Source organism: Merops nubicus, unplaced genomic scaffold (assembly GCF_000691845.1).
Source record: "Merops nubicus isolate BGI_N331 unplaced genomic scaffold, ASM69184v1 scaffold3296, whole genome shotgun sequence".
In the NCBI taxonomy this organism is placed as follows: Eukaryota; Metazoa; Chordata; class Aves; order Coraciiformes; family Meropidae; genus Merops; species Merops nubicus.
Window position 1 is genome coordinate 19,844 of NW_008616786.1, and position 19,882 is coordinate 39,725.

General features: G+C 38.6%; 1 protein-coding gene across 1 annotated transcript in view; it reads left to right on the forward strand.

The window, feature by feature from the left end:
• Positions 1 to 19,882, forward strand: part of LOC103775468 ([Pyruvate dehydrogenase (acetyl-transferring)] kinase isozyme 3, mitochondrial) — a 32,117-nt gene that overhangs the window by 2,080 nt on the left and 10,155 nt on the right. The window contains exons 2-6 of the mRNA XM_008942923.1: positions 7,193 to 7,264; positions 12,818 to 13,002; positions 15,145 to 15,234; positions 18,549 to 18,626; positions 19,716 to 19,792. Coding sequence (XP_008941171.1) covers positions 7,193 to 7,264; positions 12,818 to 13,002; positions 15,145 to 15,234; positions 18,549 to 18,626; positions 19,716 to 19,792 — 502 coding nt within the window. The remainder of the gene's footprint in view (positions 1 to 7,192; positions 7,265 to 12,817; positions 13,003 to 15,144; positions 15,235 to 18,548; positions 18,627 to 19,715; positions 19,793 to 19,882) is intronic.

Genomic DNA, 19,882 nt, shown 5'->3' on the forward strand with positions numbered 1-19,882 from the left:
TTGTAACATCTGAACTTAAAGTTCAGACACATCTAGAAGGAGATTCCTGATTTTTATGCAGTAGAATGTATATAAATTAAGCTGTTCAGCTGTCTTGTGAACTTGTAAAATGAAAAAACCTCTTCTTGATGTACTTATTTGATATTTCAAGAAAGAATTTTTTCCAGATCAGGTTTCATGATCCTTTACTTTTACTATGCCGTAAGTCAAGGAAGCTTGACAGTTTATTAATGTACAAGCAAAAAATCTGATGTACATTTACCACAAGTGAGCGAAGACATAACTTAATGCATTATTCACCTCAAGCTGCTTATTTGCTAATTTTTGGTGATTTATGTAGTCACTGGCATATTTATGATTTATTTACCCTACCACTTTGCCCTAGAAGCCTATGTGTTTTTGTGCTTTTGGTGAGGCTCCAGATTAGCTGGAGCTTTAAAATTTGAGTTCCCAGTCTATCCTTAAGGCCAGCATGCCAAAAAATAGAAGGACCTGTCTTTACAGAACCACCTTATCCTAATAAAAAGTTCCATAAAACCTACTTTAAATAGATAGAACTTAGATTTGGAGTAAGGAGGAAAAAAAAAAAAAAGAACCCTGCCTTACTGTACAGCATGGGTCCTTTTCTGTCAGTTCTCTGTTCAACCAGGCAGTGACATTCTGGATTGCATGAATTTCCCAGTCTTTTATAGGTCCCTTGGGAAGGAACCTAATTTTCTCACTTCTGAGAGTACACTCCCTGCTGCAGGCAAGCCCTCTTCTCTTCTGGGTTCTCTAATTCATCTTCATGGTCGTGCTGTACGCACTTTGCTTCCTGTACCACGCTCCTGGACTGTGCTGTGCTGCCCAACAGATTTTACAATGGATTGCTTGATTGCTCTCAGGAAAGGTGCTTGCTTTTGTTTTTAGCTCCTTCCTTTTGGGTTCCTTAGTCTGATGTGTGCAACATTGAGGACAGGCAAGGCAGCTGTCCTTCCTTTGAGCTACTCGGCTACACTTTGCTGAATAAACCTGGCATTACTCACAGACTGAAGTAGGAACAACAACAAAATTTTGCGTTTAGATCTGTCCCAGTTTGAGTTTGTAATTTTGTGTGTGGAGTAGCAAGGGAAGGGATAAAGTGAATCAAAATAATAACACAGTTACTATGTTCTGAGTGTGAACTGTTGTCATTCCAAATAACAGATCAGTATCCAGCCTGCTAGAGATGAGCAACTTATTTTCAGTTTTTCAAAATTAAATGGACAACTTCCTAGTTCCAAAGAAGTGGGGCTTTTTTAGGTCAGCTCTGAGAGGGCACTGTCTAGCTTAACTGCATTGCAGGTAGGCTATTGGACAGGTGGCAGAACTGCACAATAAAGGGTATCATTGCTTCATCAGTGTGATGGGATAAGGGAAAATAGTTACAGTAAAACCTTGTAATAGGTAAGGTCAGAGCTTTTAAAATATCTAAAGCGAGTGTGAAGTTTGCACAATATGCTACTCAGCCATATTTAAAATTAATATTTTAATTAACCCTGACCAAATCTCTCTTCTTTAGTCTTTTCCCTGGAAAAGGCTATATATTTTGGTTTATCTCCTTGGAAAAGATCCGTTAGCAAAATCCATACAGCTTGGGGATTAATTGTGGGTTTTCCTCTATTTTTTAGATTCAGCTATGCTAACAAGATTGGTACCATGGAGATACGTTTTATCTTTTCGGTACTTTCGTGTTAGAGAGATTCTCAAGGAATATCTTAGTGAAATGCACATAGGTAAAAAGCAAAGGTATCTTGCATGAGGTTTTTTTTTTTTAAAAAAAAAAAAAAAAGACCCCTCAAAACCCTAGGGTTGATGTTATGGACATTTGCAGTGGTTTCTTATATGAAATATGCCATTTTAGAATTATTACATTTGGCAGACTAGCAAGAATTACCAAAAGAACAAGGCTAAAGAGTGCTTGAAACCAAAGAGGTTGCCCAGTGGTTTGTGGTGTGTTATGATAAAGAACTAAACACCAGAAAGACAACAGGTTTGAAGGCCATAGGCTTTGCTTTCTGCTTTTGATGACTCACCAAAGATAACAAAACATAACTGACATTCCCTTTTTTTGTCTATGCTGTTTGGTGGGTTTTTTTTGGTAGATTTGTGTCTTGTATAGTTACATTCATTTACTAATAATGTAGCAAGTCATCCATTATTCTGGTACTTTTCTTCTTTATTCTTGCTGGATGGTAATTGTATGTGAAGGATATTTAAAACATTGCCAAGTCTTGCTTTCCAGTGCTTGATAAATGCTGTAGTTACCACCCTCATTTATCCATATCTGCACCCACAGTTCAAATCAGAAGAAAACTGAAGGAAATAGTCGAATTGTAGGAATGGGGAATAATTCTTTTTTTTTTTTTTTTTTCACAAACTGGCTGTTACAGGAGTGCACTGCATTGTTGACTGCTCACTGTTAGGCAGATTGTCGTGGTGGTGGTGAAGACAATGTTGTGAATTTATTACAGCTAACTGGAGTTACAAATTTGCTTTTAAAAAAGTTTTTACTTAATTTCTTACCTTTTGAGCTGGGAGTGCAGGGGGATAAATTTTATGTAAAAACTGGAAATCATAGCTGGTAAAAGAAAGATGTACAGCATTTGCAGCTCTGAGTTTTTATTTAGAGACCTGGAGTAATATACAGAGTATTCCAACATCCCAGGTTGGGTGACATACAGTGGTAGGCATTGGACAGTGGGCTAGATTTGTTTGATGTAGGGTTACATTTTTCTAGTTTCATTTAGACAAGGGATTGGAAATAATAGTGAAAGTGATGGAAAAAAATTGAGTAACTTAGATTTGAACTTAAGCAGCTTTTCTCTGAGCTAGTCCCCCTAACTTGCAGGTTACAGGGCTTCTGGTAATGACCTTGACTTCTAAAGTAATACCAATGTACTTTAGAATAAGAAAGTGACATCTAAATGTTGTTTGCTATCTAATGGAAAAGCATTGCCTGTTTCCATAGTTTCTCTACCACCACAGAGATTGAAGAGAAATTACTTCAGCACATTTATAAGTTTCCTTAGAGCATTTAATATGTGTAGTTTTCCTTTGTTTCGCAAACTCTCAGTTCCTCATTGGTGCTATGTTGAGCCTGCAGCGTAATGACCTCGGAAGCTGTTCTCCCTGCTGGTTCTGCTGAATGAAGATGGGTGACCACGTTTGGTGGCTTCTTTCTGGTTGAGACCTGCTTTGGTCTTTTTTCTGACTGAGATGGTTTTCTCCACAATTACTTCATGCATTAGGTGAGAGAAACACCTGGTTTGCCTCTGCCTGATACTTTAGTAAAAGTGCTGAGCCTTCAACACAGGAATAGTTTGTGGGGGTTTTTTTGTTTGTTTTTTTTTTTTCCAGGGGCTGCAGTCTTAGGACCAATGTCCTGATGAGCTGACAAAGAATGCAAATCTCAATACAGCATATCAATAATGACAGGCAATCAATCAAATGTGCACACAGCACAAAAATCAAGGATCAGTTACATTCAGTACCAGAAATACCTGTTGTTGCTTTATCCTCAGCATCACCACAGGATTGCTGAGGTGTGACATTTCTGGTAGGAGTTCTGTAGTAAAGAGCACCTGCTGTGTTGCTTCTCAAGTGTGGTGATTGTCCTGGATCTTCAGAATCGTGACTTTCATAGTATTTTATGACAACCGAGGGGGGTCAGCAGCTTCCTAATAACCTCTCCCGACTTTGCCACAAGACAAGCTGTCACTTTTTTCATGACACAGATTTACTGAAGCATCTTTCATGTGGGAAGAAGCTGAGAGCTAAATATCTCTTTGGAGATACTGAGCAAGCCATCTGGACTGTTCAACCTGAAGAAGAGAAGTCTTGGGTGGGTGACAGGTGGTGTAGGGGGTGTGTGTGTATGTTATCAGTGTGTGTATATACCTAATGGGAGAGAATGAAAAAGAGGGAGCCACTTTTTTCAGTAGTGCTCAGTGGCAGGATAACATGCAGTGAATGCAAATTAAAGCACAAGAAATTCCTTCTGAACAAAAGAAAAATCTTTTTTACAAGTGAGGATGAACAAACGACGCAAGACTGTTGCCCAGAGAGGCTGTGGAGATATTCGAAACTCAACTAGACATGGCTGTGGACAGCTTACTCTAGCTGATTCTGTTTGAGCAGGGAGGTTCAACTGTATGATTTTAGGAAATCTCTTCCAACCTAAATGATTCTGTGATTCTGAATTCTCTTGATAGCTGGCTTGCAGCCCTGGGTGTTCCGAAAGGCAGAAATGGCTATTGTTGCCTTTGTGAAAATGGCTGTAGAAGAGTGGAGTGGAGGTGTGGGGAAGACCAAAGAGAAGGCAGTAAACAAAGAGGCCTCCACAAAACAGGGAGAGTGGCAACAAGAGTTCAAGTAGAAAAGGAAAGGATTTCAAACTGGGGGGAATGTTTGAAAGGAAGCGGGAGAGAAGCATAAAGAGTAGAGGGGTGGTTATTGGCAAACTTCCTGACACCTACAGCATTTGGTCTTATGTAATATAAGAAACATTTTACAGAGTGGAGGGTACTTGTGACAGACTCCACCACCAGGTATTGTCTGGACTGGAGAAATCATAGCATTTTGGCTCACTTATTGGTTCAGGTCATGATGTCTGCCTTGTGCATCAAGTGTGTGAAGCCCATCTATCTACAGCAGCTTCCAGCTTGGTTTGTTCCTGATCTTCTCAGAAGTGCTGAAACCACTTTCCAAATATAAGCAGCATGGATTAAGTAAAGATTGGGGAATTCTTTTCAAAACTGTACTGCAGATTTAGATTTGGAAATAAAAATGCAAATGTGGATGTAGTCATTGAGTGGCAAGAGATCAGCTTGTGTTTGAGGACTAGAATAAGACTCCTTCAGAGAAATCATGCAGGTGTTTTTTGACTAGATGGATTTTCTCTGTATAACAAAATATTTATTTTGCCTGATTTCCTTTTACCACAGAAACAAATTGAAGACAGCAAATATTTAATTACAAAGGCAGGTCTTAGTTAGCTTGTTGTAGTAAAACCCACAGCATGAGGGAACTAGTCCGGTCTGACAATGCTGATGGTCTGAAGTTGAATTACATGGCTTTTTTAATTCCTAAGTGTATTTACTATAAAAAGAATGCCACATGAACAATCCCCCTTTTCTCTGTTCACAGAAAAAGTCCAGAATGTCAGTTTCCTCTCTGACACAATTATGGATTGAATTATTTAGATTTGTTCTCATCACCCATCAAGGAAATGGAGAAGGAGCTAGCAAAGACTGGTTTTGGAGCGTCATGTATTCACTAGAGGCAGAGCAGAATTGGGCACAGGAGGGGAACTTGTGCACTGCTTCTGCATGACTCTGCCTGGTTTGGCAGGAAGGCAGAAGCTCATCTGTCTGCCTGCATAGTGCTTAACTGATGATGCCCTGAATTGCCTCAGTGCCTTGTTCACCACTTTCCCATCTTTCATTTTGGAGTTCCTTTGCTGATTGTTTTGCTCACTGTAATAATGGTACCCTTTTTCCTATCCTGTACCCATGATTAACTTGATTGACCTTGATTAAATGTTGCACTTTTAAGGAACTCATCATCAGTGGATAGTGAGCTATGGCTCCTTAAGTTACTGCCTTGTTCCCTGAAGTGACCATAGGCAATTTCTTGAATTCCTGGGAGTGTGGTATGATGTTTGTTCTAAACTGGTGCCTACCTCTTAGCAGAGTAAAAGAAATGTTTTAAAATAAGCAGTACTAGAGGCGTAAGCTACATTGTGAACTTGTTACTGCCAAACATTTTGGAGATTTGTGATGGTTGCAAGAGGGCAAAGCCACAGAGGGACAGGAGCTAGCATTACTGTGCTGACAATGTTGAAAATGTCAGTCTCTGTGGAGAAATGTCACAGTGAACTTGTGATGGCTGTAACTGAAATGGGGGGTGGAGCAGCAACATGTGGTTCTGGAGGGAGTCATGTAGACAGTGGTGCTGTCTTGAGCTTTGCTATAACTTGAAGGTGTAAGGTAAAGTTTCATAGCCTACTTAAGCTGTTCTTCATATATAACTGCTACCAAAAGAGGAGCTGTTATAATGTGTAGTTGTCCAAGCTTCAGTGACTGGGCTCAGTCTTGTAGGCACTGAGCTTGTGTGTGCACCACTCTGTTGAGCTGCTCTAAAGGGCTGCTACTGAAAGAGGAAAGGCTTCGTCACTTGTTTTGCTGTTTCCTTATTAGAGGCTTCATGCTTATCTTTTCTCTCATGTGCTAGCTTTAGCCAGTTAGACCTTTTTGTCAGTTGTTTTCATATGTGAGAAGGATTAAAAACCCCAAACAAATGTATCTGGCTGTTTGGCCATTGCAGGGAGTTACAGCTGTTGGCATTAATGTTACCATGGTGTGAGTGGCAGAGCTCAACCAGGAGCCAAGGGAGGGCAACAGGGGCAGGAACTGCAGCTCCTTCTGGAAACACTGAAACCCTGCCACTATGTTCGATTGATGCCTTGCATGATTTACTTCAAGAAAGATACCAGTTCTGTAATCTTTAAAGGTACATCTATACTGCTAAATGCACCTGCCTCAAGGGTGGTACCTGGTCCTCAGGCCCAGCGGTGTGAGGCAGTGGCATTTATACTGGTGTTGGGCTGTTTTCCTACAGAGCTGGCTGGCCATGTTCCTGTTGAGTGGTACTTTGCCTTAAATCTTCTTTGGGTTCTCTGTGGCACTTTTGTGGCTCTAAGCCTCAGCGAATGTCTCCTGTGTGCCAAATGTGTGAAGCAGAGAGAGCTGTGTTGTGTAAGAGTGGTGCTTTTGTGAAACTGAGGGTGGCGTCACATGGCCCGAGGTACAATGTGAGGAGACATGGGAGAGTGTGAAGGGGTGTACTCCTCTGGAGTACTGTGGGAGGACCAGCTTGGTGCAGCCTTGTTAGCATGACTTTTGGGGAGGGCTCCCTTGAGCTTTGTTTTGGAAGGAAGGTTGAGTTGTTGTCTGAGGAACATGGGAGCAAATTAACATCCATACAGAGTGGATGACCAGGGAATCAAGATCATGGGAGAGTTACCTGAAATTACAGACCTATCTGAAGAGAGGTTTTGCTGCTGTTAACTTCTGTAGTTTCAGATGAAGTTGTAGATGTAAGATTAAAAAAAATTTAAAAAGTAATTTAGATTTAAGTATTTTAACTTTTAAAAACTTTTTGCTTATTTCAGGTACATGCAGAGTTTCCTTGAGCTTTTAGAATATGAAAACAAAAGTCCTGAGGATCCTCATGTTCTGGATGAGTAAGTGATTTGTTTTCTTGTGATGATTCATTTAAAAATAATCTGTCTCAAAAAAAAAAGTTTTTTTAGTGGGTAAATTAGATGAACTTTTTGACTTCCTTTAGCTGTTACATTTTGTGATTATGTATTTGCAGCCTGTTTGCTGATTGAGAAAGAATTTGTTTGTGGCTAGTTCAGCAATAAGTTTTCCTGTTGTTTAATTTAGAAGAACATTTTGAGTGGGATTAAATTACCAAAATTGAAGTGTCTGTTGCCTTTTGAGATGGCACAAGCTGTCCTAGACAGGTTAGTGAGCCTGGTAAATGTAACAGAAGTCCTATTGTGCCAGTAACGTCCTGGGTGTGCACTTAAAGGCAAGGTGGTTCTGTAGCTTCTGGTACCATCTTAGATATTCTGTATCCAGGTAACTGAATTTCAGCAGCTTTTTCTGGACTTCAGAGGTGCAAGGTAGGTACACCACTCTGTGTATAAATATTTTTTTTTTCTAAAAAGTTGATGAACAGTTTTCTTGGAGATTAATTTTTTTTTTCAGTCTGTTCATAATAAATGAATTATCTGCTTCTGCCATATGGATAGCATGCATTCTTGATACTGTTTAATGGCATTTTGAAATAGTTTGAAGTACTCCATGTTACTATGGTATACCAAATATTTGATATACCAAATATTTACTCATTCAGTATAACTGTTTGTTAAAATCTCTGAAGCCTTGCAATTATTGCATTATATGTAATTAGGTACAGATTTACTTTTCTGCTCTTTAGATGCCATCTTTTCCTAACTTTCTGTGGGCTATGTCATCTACCTGCATATTGAGCTGTAATTAGCTGCTATTTTAATATTCTTTGCAAACTGCCTTTCAGAAATACTCAACTACATCCAGATTTATCTTGTAATAACCTATAGATAAATGTAACATTTCTCTAACTCGTCTACTGGTGTTCCATATTGCTGCTGTCTAGCCCTACGCTGTTTTATGCCTTATGGTCAGGGGAGAAGTACTTTGCATAGAGTAGCATATAAAGAGGGATTTGGAGCAAGCTTCATTTCTTGGTTCCTCTCAGCTGTTCTGTTTCTGCATTGAGCACACAGTAGAAGCGTGCATATTACATATTATGTATTATATACTTCATATTATAGAAGACACAACCTTGCATCCTGTGGTCACTATAGTGCCCATCCTTGTTAGTGCCCTGTGTGGTATCAGATGACTTACATGTTTCATGATGGGCCCCATCTCTTCTTCCTTTAGATCAGCTAGTGTCACAAGATGTGATACTTGCCTGGATGGAAGTACTTCTACCCCAGTACGACCCCAGCAGCTTTTGGTAGGAAGTGAATGTGGTGTCCACCTCAAGCACTCAAAAAACATGAAGACTTACAGAGCAGTTGATTTTTAGAAGTTGAACGAGTGCCTTGAATGAGAGGTCTTTTTGTCAGCTGAGGAGGACTTCTGTTTTTGTTATGGCTAATCAAGGTAACTAGCACAGGAGAGAAGGGAGGCTAAAATGATCTGTCAAAGAGGTAAAATTCCACAGATGGACTCTGTCGCTATTGGCAGTAGTTCTTCAGTTAATACTTGCTAAAATGGTGAAATGATGTGATCAGTTGAACATAACACTGTTCCTTGAGTATTTGTGTTCTCTCTTGGCTTGTCTCTGGAGCCTGCTCTGGTATTCTCAGAATGTGAGCTCTTGTTCTGAAGAAACCATTTTATGTATCAGTGTTACAGGATTATAGATGCTACCTGGCACAGCTATCTATGAAGCCATGCAGGGAAGTGAATTGGGAAATTGATCTAGTGGAAAAATACCCCACTGTGGTCCCCAAACTGTTACGCTGTGTGGCCTACAAAGACAGTAGTACCAATGCAATATTGAAGGTGAATGGTTAGGAATGAGTGCAGATGCTAAACTAAAGCTGATGTTTTTCAGAGTGGCCCAACTTATCTCTGTTCTTGCTGTATGCATTTGAGGACAGATGTATGTTCATGCAAGTTACCTTTTATGACCATCAGACAAAATCCCTGAAAGGGATTTTTTTTGTCTCAGCATCTGTGTAATGAGGAGGTTCAGAGGTGCTTCGGTTTCTTCATTACATTCTGTTGGTTAGCAGACCTTACGAAGACTTGCTACAACATTGTCTCACTACTGTCCCTGACAGCAGTATGGGCATCTGCCAAAAGGTCAGGCTACTTTTGCCTTTTTGATAGCGCAAATATCTTTCCTCAAGCTGCAGAGTGGTCAGGTGGAAGTCTTTCCACAGTTCTGTCAAACAGTGATTGCAGGAGTGTTAAGTTAAGGTGTCCACAATTGGTAGAGGCTCTAAGAGGCAGAAGTGTTGGAAATTTCCTGTGGCATCAATATAATATCTGGATAAACACATAGAGGCAGAAGTTGTTTTTCAAAAACTGGAGGGCTTATAAAATGTGCTGTTCACATGTACTTTTTAAGAACACTGAAGTCTACCCCCTATACTCATGACTTTCTGTGCTAATTTTTCGCTTTGTGGCACTCCAGTGGGAGGGTGTGTGGGGGTGTCTTGGAACTGAGAAGAAATGACATAGTAAGCAGCCAGTATGTCTAGAGATGACAGACACAAGAAATGTAGTAAACAAGAAGTAACTATCCTTTCTGCAGCACTAAGATTAAAATAGTGATTCTGTTAGTCATTTCAAATAAGTAAACATTGGAGTAGACTTGATTAAGAAGGTGCCTTTTTGTTACTTTCAAATAATGTAAAATGTTACTTCAGTTAGTTTTGCACTTCAAAAGTAGCTACACTTTCTAGTAGGGAAATCTTGCGGAGTATGAACTTGTACTTGCCTTGTGATCCTCAGGTACCAGCTAGGTACTTTAAAAAAGCGCAGCCAATCAAAAAAAGCCCCCACTCCATGTCTGTTCCATTTAAAAGGATTTTTTTGACTGCTAATCACTTTCTTGTCTTTAATCTTTAAGGTAACGCTGTCCATAAAAGAGACATAGCAAAAATTCCCTTTGTTTATACTGACTTTCTTATTACTTCTTTTCTTGCACTGTGGTGATAGATCAAAACAGAATAGTATACATATTCATTAAGGTGTTAAATAATAACTTGTGTTGGGACACTCATTGTCTGTAGGCTTAATTTATTTAACAGCAATGGTAACCCCTTAAATTTTCTTTTATTAATACAGAAGCCACTGAAGTTCACTTGACTAAAATAGCTTCATACTAATTATTTCTGATCTGTCAAACCAACTGCATTATTTAGTCATTGTGGTTTTGAAAATAGGATACAAAGAATTTTGAGGGAAACAAAAAAAAAAGAAAACAAACAAAACACATCAAAAATGAAACAAACCTTGCTAAGTAAAATCTGCAGAGCTATTCTGACGCATTACTGAGCTATTCTGAAGCATCCCTGCCATTCTGGCTAATCCCATGAGGATTTTAAAAATTCCTTGATGTGGTCTCCCAGAGTTTGAGTACTGTGAAAGCCTTATGTCTTTCCCGGGGAGAGGGTGGTAAGATCAAGGAACTGTGTTTTGATTTCTGCCCTGCTGCATTGAAATATGTCTGTTATACTTCGTGTGTTTGGTCCTTTAAAAGCATCTGCTTGGTGGAAACACTTGAGTGAACTCAGTTATCTTTGAAGGTGGAACCAGAGGTTTGTCATATCCTGCAATAATGAAGAATTCCTTTATTTTGTGTAATTGGACACTGGTCTGTCACGCATAAACCTCCAAGCCCTTCTTTTCTTGCCCTTCAGCACGCTTTGCACAGATAAGCTCTTTGGTAGTGAGGTGTCAGTGAACAGTTTGACCTCATGGAGCACGTAGGCATCAGGTTGTATATATTGTGGATAGTAGAGGTATTTAAAAAATAAACAGCAAAGCTGTCAGCAAATAGGAGTTAGAGAAAGTGTTGTCAGGTGTCTTTCAGATGCAGTTGTAAGAGTTGCTTCTCAGCTCTGCTTTCAGTCTCTTGATTTTTTGTCTTGTTGCTCTGAAACACAGGAGCAGCATCAGTACAGCCAGGCACTAAGTCTTGTCTTGAAAACTGACACCAGATCTCAGTGGTTACAGATCACACAGAATCAAGATTTAATAAACATAAGAACAGTCTACAGTGCTTATAAGTATATAAAATGTCCAGTCAGCAAGATCTGCAAGTAAGAGAACAACCATTCTCTAGTGTGATAGTATTTAGAAGGGGGAACCGAGCAGTTAAAACTTCCCCTTTCCTGTGCAACAGAGTAGTGTTGAAAGACTACTGAACTGTTTATTAACACTCAGGCAAAAGCTGTTGGTAAGACTGAGGGTGACACCATTAAAAATGAACCCTACATTCCTTTAGAGCTGACTGTGTATAGTGGGAGAAATAATTTTAAAACTGTATTGCTTGTTAGGAATGGGTGTGGTGTTCTGTCAAATGATTGTCTTGGCTAAGTGGTTGCGAAAAGGAGGGAAGCATCTGCTTTAAATGTGACTAATAGGTAGTCTTTTTCAGTTTGGGTTGTCTTAGTGTTCTTTCCCCGGCTCACTGCAGGGGGCTTGGGCTACATGACCTTTAAAGGTCCCTTCTAACCCAAACTATTCTGTGATTCTATGATTCCTTCATTAGTTGGTGTGTTCTACTTTAGGTAGTAATAACTAATACGTTTATTTTCAGTGTTCATTATAAATCTGCTGAGAATGTTTTGTTGTTGGAAAAAAAATAGCTTTTGAAAGCTATTCATAATTAATATTTCAAGTATGTATGAGTTTTCACTTGGGGGGGAAAAAAGACGAGCGCTTTGAAGATCATAAGTGTTTAGCTGCCTTGGCAGGAGAAATAAAAATCCTCCAAAACGTTTCAAAGTGCGTACGTGCTTGCGAACAGCTGCTTGTTGAAAACAAGGGAGGTGATGTCCTAAAACTTGCTGAGCTACTGCAGGGAGGAGCCTGGGAGAGCACCGTTGTATGCGCCCTGCCATCCAGTGGTGTAAAGGGAAACTGAAGTCACACTGGTGATAATTACCTATATTCTTACTCAAGCTTACTTGAACAGATAAATAGAGGAATAAGTAAAAAATAAGTAAAGGAAATGCACTCAGAAGTTATGCTGCACGGGTTTAGGTGTTGGGAAGTAAGTACTGAAATTTAAAACTGCTCAGGAAATGAGGAAGGGCAGTCGTTTTCCCCAAGTCCCCTTTCCGATCTCCCAGCTGCTATTGGTTGCAGAGAAAAACTTACCTTGGTGCAGACAACTTCAATAAAACAAAATAATTTGTTCTCTTTTACTGGTGAAGAGACATTTAATTTAAAGGAATGTTTTGGGGAGGAATAATGTAATTTGAGAGCCTAAATACTGCACATATTTTGTGAGTGAGAGATTGACCAAATATTTCTCTTTAAATAGGTTTCTTTAGGTACTGCTTTATTTGTAATCTTCTCCCTCTGATAATTTTTTTGTTGACTGGGAGGGATAGTAAACAGATAAAATGGTTATCCTGTGGGGACTTCAAAACAGAAGTGAGAGATTGAATTCAATTATACTTCTAACAATCTGTTTCTAATTTTGTTTCCTTTAGCTTTTTAGATGTTTTAATTAAAGTCAGGAACAGACACAATGATGTGGTTCCAACAATGGCGCAAGGGGTGATTGAATACAAGGAAAAATATGGCTTTGATCCATTTGTTAGCAGTAACATCCAGTATTTTCTAGACAGATTCTACATGAATCGCATCTCTTTCCGTATGCTTATTAACCAACACAGTAAGTAATTGTTTTTTAATCTTTTGAGAACTCATTAGTTATTGCTTGTAAACACAAAGCCATAGCTCTGGGTTTGGTTGGGGGATTTTTTCATGCTCATGACTAATTCTTAATATTCTATGCTAATTGTGTAAAAGATATACTGGCAACTAGTTAATTTGGTACTTTGCAGTTATCAGAAATGCATTCGAACCACCAGTATGCTCCTTTCAAAACTGTCAGTCTTTGTCGTCATGGCTGTCACTTTTTAATCTGATTGGCAGAGGCAGCTTGCATAGTGGTACATGAAGTATTTTTAGATAGTAGCAGAGTAGCTGCTTTTTGCTCACAAATCTCTCAGTGTGGTTTGTAGAGCTGATATTTACTTTGTAATGAAATTCAAGGATGCCATAGGTTTTGAATGGATTATGCACTATAATTTTTTTTTTTTCTTCAGGGATTTATCTAGACTTTCTTGCCTTCTAATGAGGTTGAGGATTTCTAACTTAAGTTTTAAATTGTATCCCTTGACTCTCTCTAATTTCTATTCCCTGTTTATGAGTAAATGCCAGAAATAGTCATCTTTTGTCTTTAGGTTATGTTTCATTTGTTGTTACTAATAAATTTACTTTTTATATTCATGTTACAGAGTTAAAGGAGTTACTTGCACAGCTCCTATTAACCAGTGTATGCAACCATGCAAAAAGTAATTTCTTTCAAGCTAAGGATGGTCTTGTGACTTTAGTGTAGCTTGTGCCTTTTAGCTCTAGAGCTTCATTCTCTGCCCAGTAATCTGCTTTTATGAGCTCTTAGAAACTGTAGTACACTACATCTACATTATCTAGTGTAATAGATAATGTGGATACTCGAGTACTGTAGTGTAAGGTATTTTACTAGAAATTGTGTATCTTTCCAGTAACCTTTTATGTGACTAACAAATCCCTTGCTGTGTGCATACAAATAACTTTAATGTGGCAAAGTGTACAAAGTGAGATAAATGTGCAGCTTATTCTTACCTGGGGAGACAAATGACAGACATAAAATCAAGTTAAGTTAAAAGACTCTCATAGAGTTCTAGTAATAAGTAAAAAGTTTGGCCTAATAGAATGCTTGGGTCAAGTGCTAGCATCGTTTGTGGTAGTTCTAAAATATTAAACTTATTTCATTGAACCAAAATGGCTTTTCCTATGGACATTATTATTTAACTGGTTGAAACTTAAAACCACTTCTAAGACACTTGAAGATTACTTAACCTTGTACAACTTTTCTATGTTAAGCAATGTTAGTGATCCCTCTGTGATGGCAAGTGTTAATCTTGAAGCACTGATGAAAAAGACAATTAGAAAAAAGAATGCAGAAACAGGTTTTTATGTAGCTTTACACTTCTGTTTTGTACATTATTTGCAGACTGCTTCTTACAGTGCAGTTCTGCAAGGTGCAGTGTGCCAGTGTAATAGCTCACCATGGCAGGGATAGGAAAAGCTTTCAGATCTTGGTTTTTTACTCACCTCATACTGCATCTGTTCAATATCAGAGCTGACGAACTTGCTCAAATAGCAGAAAATCACTTCTGAAAAAAAGTGTGAAACCTTTCTACTTCTCTGAGAGCTAAACTCTTGGTGAAGGATCTGGTGAGTGTCAGACACTTGTGCAAAGGAGGGAGTGGGGAAAATGCTGCTGGGAGTCAGGGATAAAGTTGAGTGAGAGAGACCTCTGTGCCAGTTGTGAAATTGCAGCTTAGGTGAGTGTAAGAGGCTTTTAATGCTGTCTTAGAGTTCCTCACTCCTTTTTACTATAATGCTTTCATTGTTGTGAGTGCTTCTGTTCTGACATAATGAGGTAGGAATGAAGCATTTCACAATTTAGTTTGATCTGATTTTTGATAGGCCACTTTGAAATGTGGGTTTTTACCTTAACCCTCCCACGCCGCTATTTCTGTTTTAACTAGTCTTAGCTACAAAAAATGAAAAAGGGGAAAAAATTAAATTTAAAAACAAGGGGGGAGGCAAGTACTCTTCCTAAACAAGGATTCTGATCATTTGCTAGAGTATCTTTTTAAAAAATGATGCACTATTCACTAAGTTTCACATACTATTAGATTTAAACATTCTGGGCTGCCTCAAGTGTGAGAGATGATTTACTGCCCTTTCTTTTTCATTTTAGCACTCCTTTTTGGCGGAGATATTAATCCTGCTCATCCCAAACATATTGGAAGTATTGATCCTAATTGTAATGTGGCAGAGGTGGTTAAAGGTAAGACAAGTCTAGTATTTTTGTTGATTTAAAAAAAACACCACATCTTACAGGTAGAAATATGTTATTGTGATACAAGAAACTTGAAGGGGATTTAAATTCATTTAATAAAAATTAAAAAAGAAGAAATGGAAGTTCTGCCATTGCTCACAATAAAGCCATGAGCTTATCTAGACTTCCTAATATCTTCATTATTGAGAATGGAGAAAACGCTGGTGCATAAACAGAACTAAGAAAAAAAAATACAATAGCTTCTATCTGTACTTTTAAGTATCAGATTAAGTATTTACGTATTTTTTTAAACTTTAGATGTGGTCTTCCCTAAAATACTTAGAAGCACGTCCTCATGTACTGCTTTTTTTTATCCAATGCTGGTACTAAAGAAAATTGAGATTTTCCTGTTTGTTTCGTTAGGCCCTTCAGTAAAATGTCCTCAGGTGTATGGATGTTCCAGTGAAACTCCCCCTTACTTTGTGTATCTGAGCATGTCACAGCCTGAAGACGTGTGTAAGATGGTTGTACCTGACTGATCAGGCACAGTTGCATTAGAGATTCTGTTTGCCTGATGTTGTGAACACTCATGTGCTTTCAGGATGTTAGTAAGCAGGCATGAGGCAGCACTGTCTGCTGCAAGAACTTGTTTGTTGAAGGTTCATGCTCTGGGTGTATCTTTACAAGTGCAGGTCTTGCTGCAGGAGTGAATTCCACCCTCTGTCCTTCACTGCTATTTATGCAGCTGCAAGAAGGGAAGAATGTGTTTCTTCCCTTCATTTTCTCTCAGCCTTTGAAGTAAGAGGGAAACCTTCTGTCAGACTTTGACCTGCATGATAGCTTGTTTTATAGTGTAGATGCTTCTTTTACTATTATGAAGGCGGCTTCTTGGTTTTGATTGATCTTACTCCACTTTGACCTCAGCATTGTATATGTCACAATCACGTTGTTTAGATATTCTTTCTAATAGCAATCTTTGAATCTATTTTGATCATCAAATTCATAGTTACTGCCTTGGACAGAGGAGTGCACAGTATAAGAAGGTGCTCAGTCCGGTTTTTGAGCCAGTAGCTGAAATAGATCTTCCATATCTGAAGGAAAAAATCCCTAACAAAACAAGGGCATCATGAACATTATCCAGTGTTGTCTTTCAAAGAAACAAGATGTCCTTAAAGATAGAGCCTGTCTAGAGTCAAGGTGATTGAGGCCATTTCCTTGTAGAATTGATGGAGAGGTTAATTCACATCCGTGTACTGTGCTAGCTCCAAAATGTTCTGGCTCACAGGCAGTGTTCTGAGCAATTTGTCAGAGTTAATATGTTGATTTTGGCACTGTGTGTGGCAGCTACAAGCTCTGTATGCCCTTCAAATATTGAGGAAATAATTTAAACAGCCACTTCTTACTCAAGCGCCTCCATCAATTGCTGTGTGTCTAAATGCCTGACGTGGGTCTCTGTATCTCACTGACTGTCCTGCAATAATATTTCTGAGCTGACAGCACACCCTGGCTTGTTCCTGGAGCTGGGATTTTAGATGTATTGGTAGATCCTTCATTCTTGTTTCCACTTACCTCCAGCCACACCATGAAGTGTGCTTTGAACTTAGCACTCCCGGTTACAGTCTTAGGAGTGTGCAAAAGAGATGGCTTTTAGAAAGGAGATGTAAGGCTGCACTTGGACTCTGTTTGACACATGTTTGCTTGGGGGCTGGATATTTTACTGGGCCATGAGGTGACAGTGCCTTCCTGTTCATCTCAAAGGTGATAAGGTGGCTGCTTTTTGAAAGTGGATGGGAGTTCTATATTAAACTTAGAGGCTAAATGGATGTATTCAGAGCCTCTTTGTTTTCTCAAAGTTTGCATAGTGGCTTTGTCTGCTCCACATGCTTTTTAGAGCCCTTGAAGTTTTTCTCTGCAATAAGCATCCAAATCCTGCTCCCTTGATCCATATCTAATTTTCATGTCTACAATATGGAAGCCCTTTGAAATGTGCTAACATATTCCTTGCTCCATGTAGATGGCCTTATAGTCATACAAGCTACCTTGCTATCTTCAGATTTTGATGGTTGAGTGACAATTGTGGCTGTGCTTCTTAATGCCCCTTTTTTCCTAGAGCACAGGATTACCCCCAATGCCATGAGAAGTTCTGAGATGATCTTAGAATATCATGGAAGTGTAGGTATTCCTGCATCTTTTTTCCAAAGTTATGCGTATCCCAGGCTGGGGTTTCTCTGTATCTCTGGATATTAAATGGGATTTTGATCTTTTTACCAGGACACCTTTTGTTCTGTTAATAACAGTGCCCTTTTAGAAAGTCTTCGAAGCTGACCATCTTGACAAAAAAAGATTCCTACTGAATAGCTGATTTTGTGAGATGTTCCCGAGCCCTGATCAAGAACATTTCCAGTGTTGATTAGCTCCATTTTACTAGACTTCAAGCAGCATTTGTCAGCCTTGTGATATGACCATCCTTGGAGATGTCAGAACATCTGCCTTGCAGGTGTCAGAACAACTGATAGAGGGTTGGGTTTTTTTTGGTGGTTTGTTTTGTTTGTTTGTTTGTTTGTTTGTTTTTTTCAGATAACAGGGCCCATTATAGATCATATCTGTAGATATCTTGAAGGAGAACAATTATAGCTAACCAGCCCTTTCTGTGTAATAGTGAGTTTACTTTTTTTGTGCTTGTCACGTAGCTCTGGGTCTTGGTGGTGACTATTTTCTTTTGTAGTGTAACTTTGGATAGGAAGAAGGTGGTAGATGTAGGGCAAAGTCAAACAGAATTTTTATGTTATCTTAGCAAATTTCTCTCTGCAGAACTGCCCCTCTGTTCATGTGCTTGTTCTTAGCCCATGCTCACTAGGAGGAAGCCACTTTTGTTAAGGTAGCTTAAGCAATGTAGTTAAAACATGTGTGAGTTTGTAGTTTCTCTCTAAGCTAACACTTCCTGGTTGTTTCTAAAATGTTTGCAAATGGGGTACCAGTTTTATTTAGAACCACTAAAGAAATCTTTCAGACAAAAGACGACTTAAACTTTCCTGCTCTATTTTGACAAAACCCCTGGTTTTCAAGCCCTGAACAAAGATGAAAAATAGCTTGTCTCTATTAATCTGCTTTTGTTTGTAGAGCTTTAAATAGAATTTGCCCTTTCTTGAGAAATGAGCTATAAACATACAGAGAAGGAGCAATTGGAATGGATACCAGTTCCATGCTTCCAAACTAGTTACTAAAATGAGTGTTTTGCTTGAGGTGTTTCACATACAGGATAAACTTTGCTGACTGTCTCTAGATGATCTGATAAATCAATGTTCTGTTCTGTTGCTTTGTAGATGCTTATGAAACAGCTAAGATGTTATGTGAACAGTACTATGCAGTGGCACCTGATCTGGAAGTTGAAGAATTCAATGGTAATTGTGAAATTAATTTAAGTGATGTATGTAAGAAAAAACATGTCTAATATCTGTGATTCCTAGTTTGGTTTATTAATTGTAAGTTGCAATTTGAACTCTGCAGTCCTGTAGCCAAGTTACTTTTCTTCTAAGGTGTCTACGTGAGCACCTGAATTATAGTTTATCATCCTGGCATGTTTACTTCTTGGTGCTGAATGCAGAGTGCTACCTGCTGAATTTGCTATAGCCTTAAGGAAAATAAAGTGGTGAAGAATCCTCATTAACTGGGAAGGAAACATGGCTGCCTTCAAATTAATCTTTTAATAGAGCTGAAATTTGTTTCATTGTGAAGTACGTTTATAAAATCCAGTGGCAATATCTGCATCAGTGGTGAACTCTTGTGTGTAAGATGGCAAATTAGATTTATTTTTTTTACATAGTTAATGCTTTAAGTCCTATCATTAACTTGAAACAGATTTTCATGTCAAAAGTTTATTGCAAAGATGGTAGCTGGATGCTATGAAACTGATGAGACTGTCCTTGTCCGTGTATTGACTGATTTTTGTCATCATTTCTGTTGACAAAACATTGATGTCTTGAGTGGCCCTCTCACAGATTTTGGACAGCTGTCCAAATATAAGACTAAGGTGTTTCTAAACCTCAGCAGAAGAGTTGCAAAAGTCTCAGAAATGGGTAACACTCAAAGTGGAGAGATTGATATAAGGGAATGTATGTTGGTTGTAGAAATGCTTCTCTGCACAAAGTGACATTGTCAACAGCATTACATTACTACTTGCCCCACTCCCAAAACCAAAGGAACCAACCTTCCCCTTTCCAAAAGTGAGTATCTAAATGCTATCCTTAGTATCTAAACAAAGTTGACTGACATAGATGTCTTAGAAAATCATCTCTAAAATGTGTAACTTCAGGTGATAGATGTAACTGAAATTGATGTTTTGACTTCACGGAGTTAATCTTGCACTTGGAAAATTAGAACATGCTTGCGTATTTGTCTTTGCCTACAATTTTGTTTTATTTCTGTAAATAGAAATGCTGCAAAATACTGTCTTGGAAAAAGAAAATAATTTGTAATTTTTATTTTTATAGCTAAAGCTCCAAACAAGCCTATTCAAGTAGTCTATGTACCTTCTCATTTGTTTCATATGCTATTTGAATTATTCAAGGTAGGTTGCACTTGTTAATACTTGGAAGAGTTTTGTGTACTTACATTACTGTGGAAATTGAGATTCTGATTTTTTTATGTCTCTTAAGTG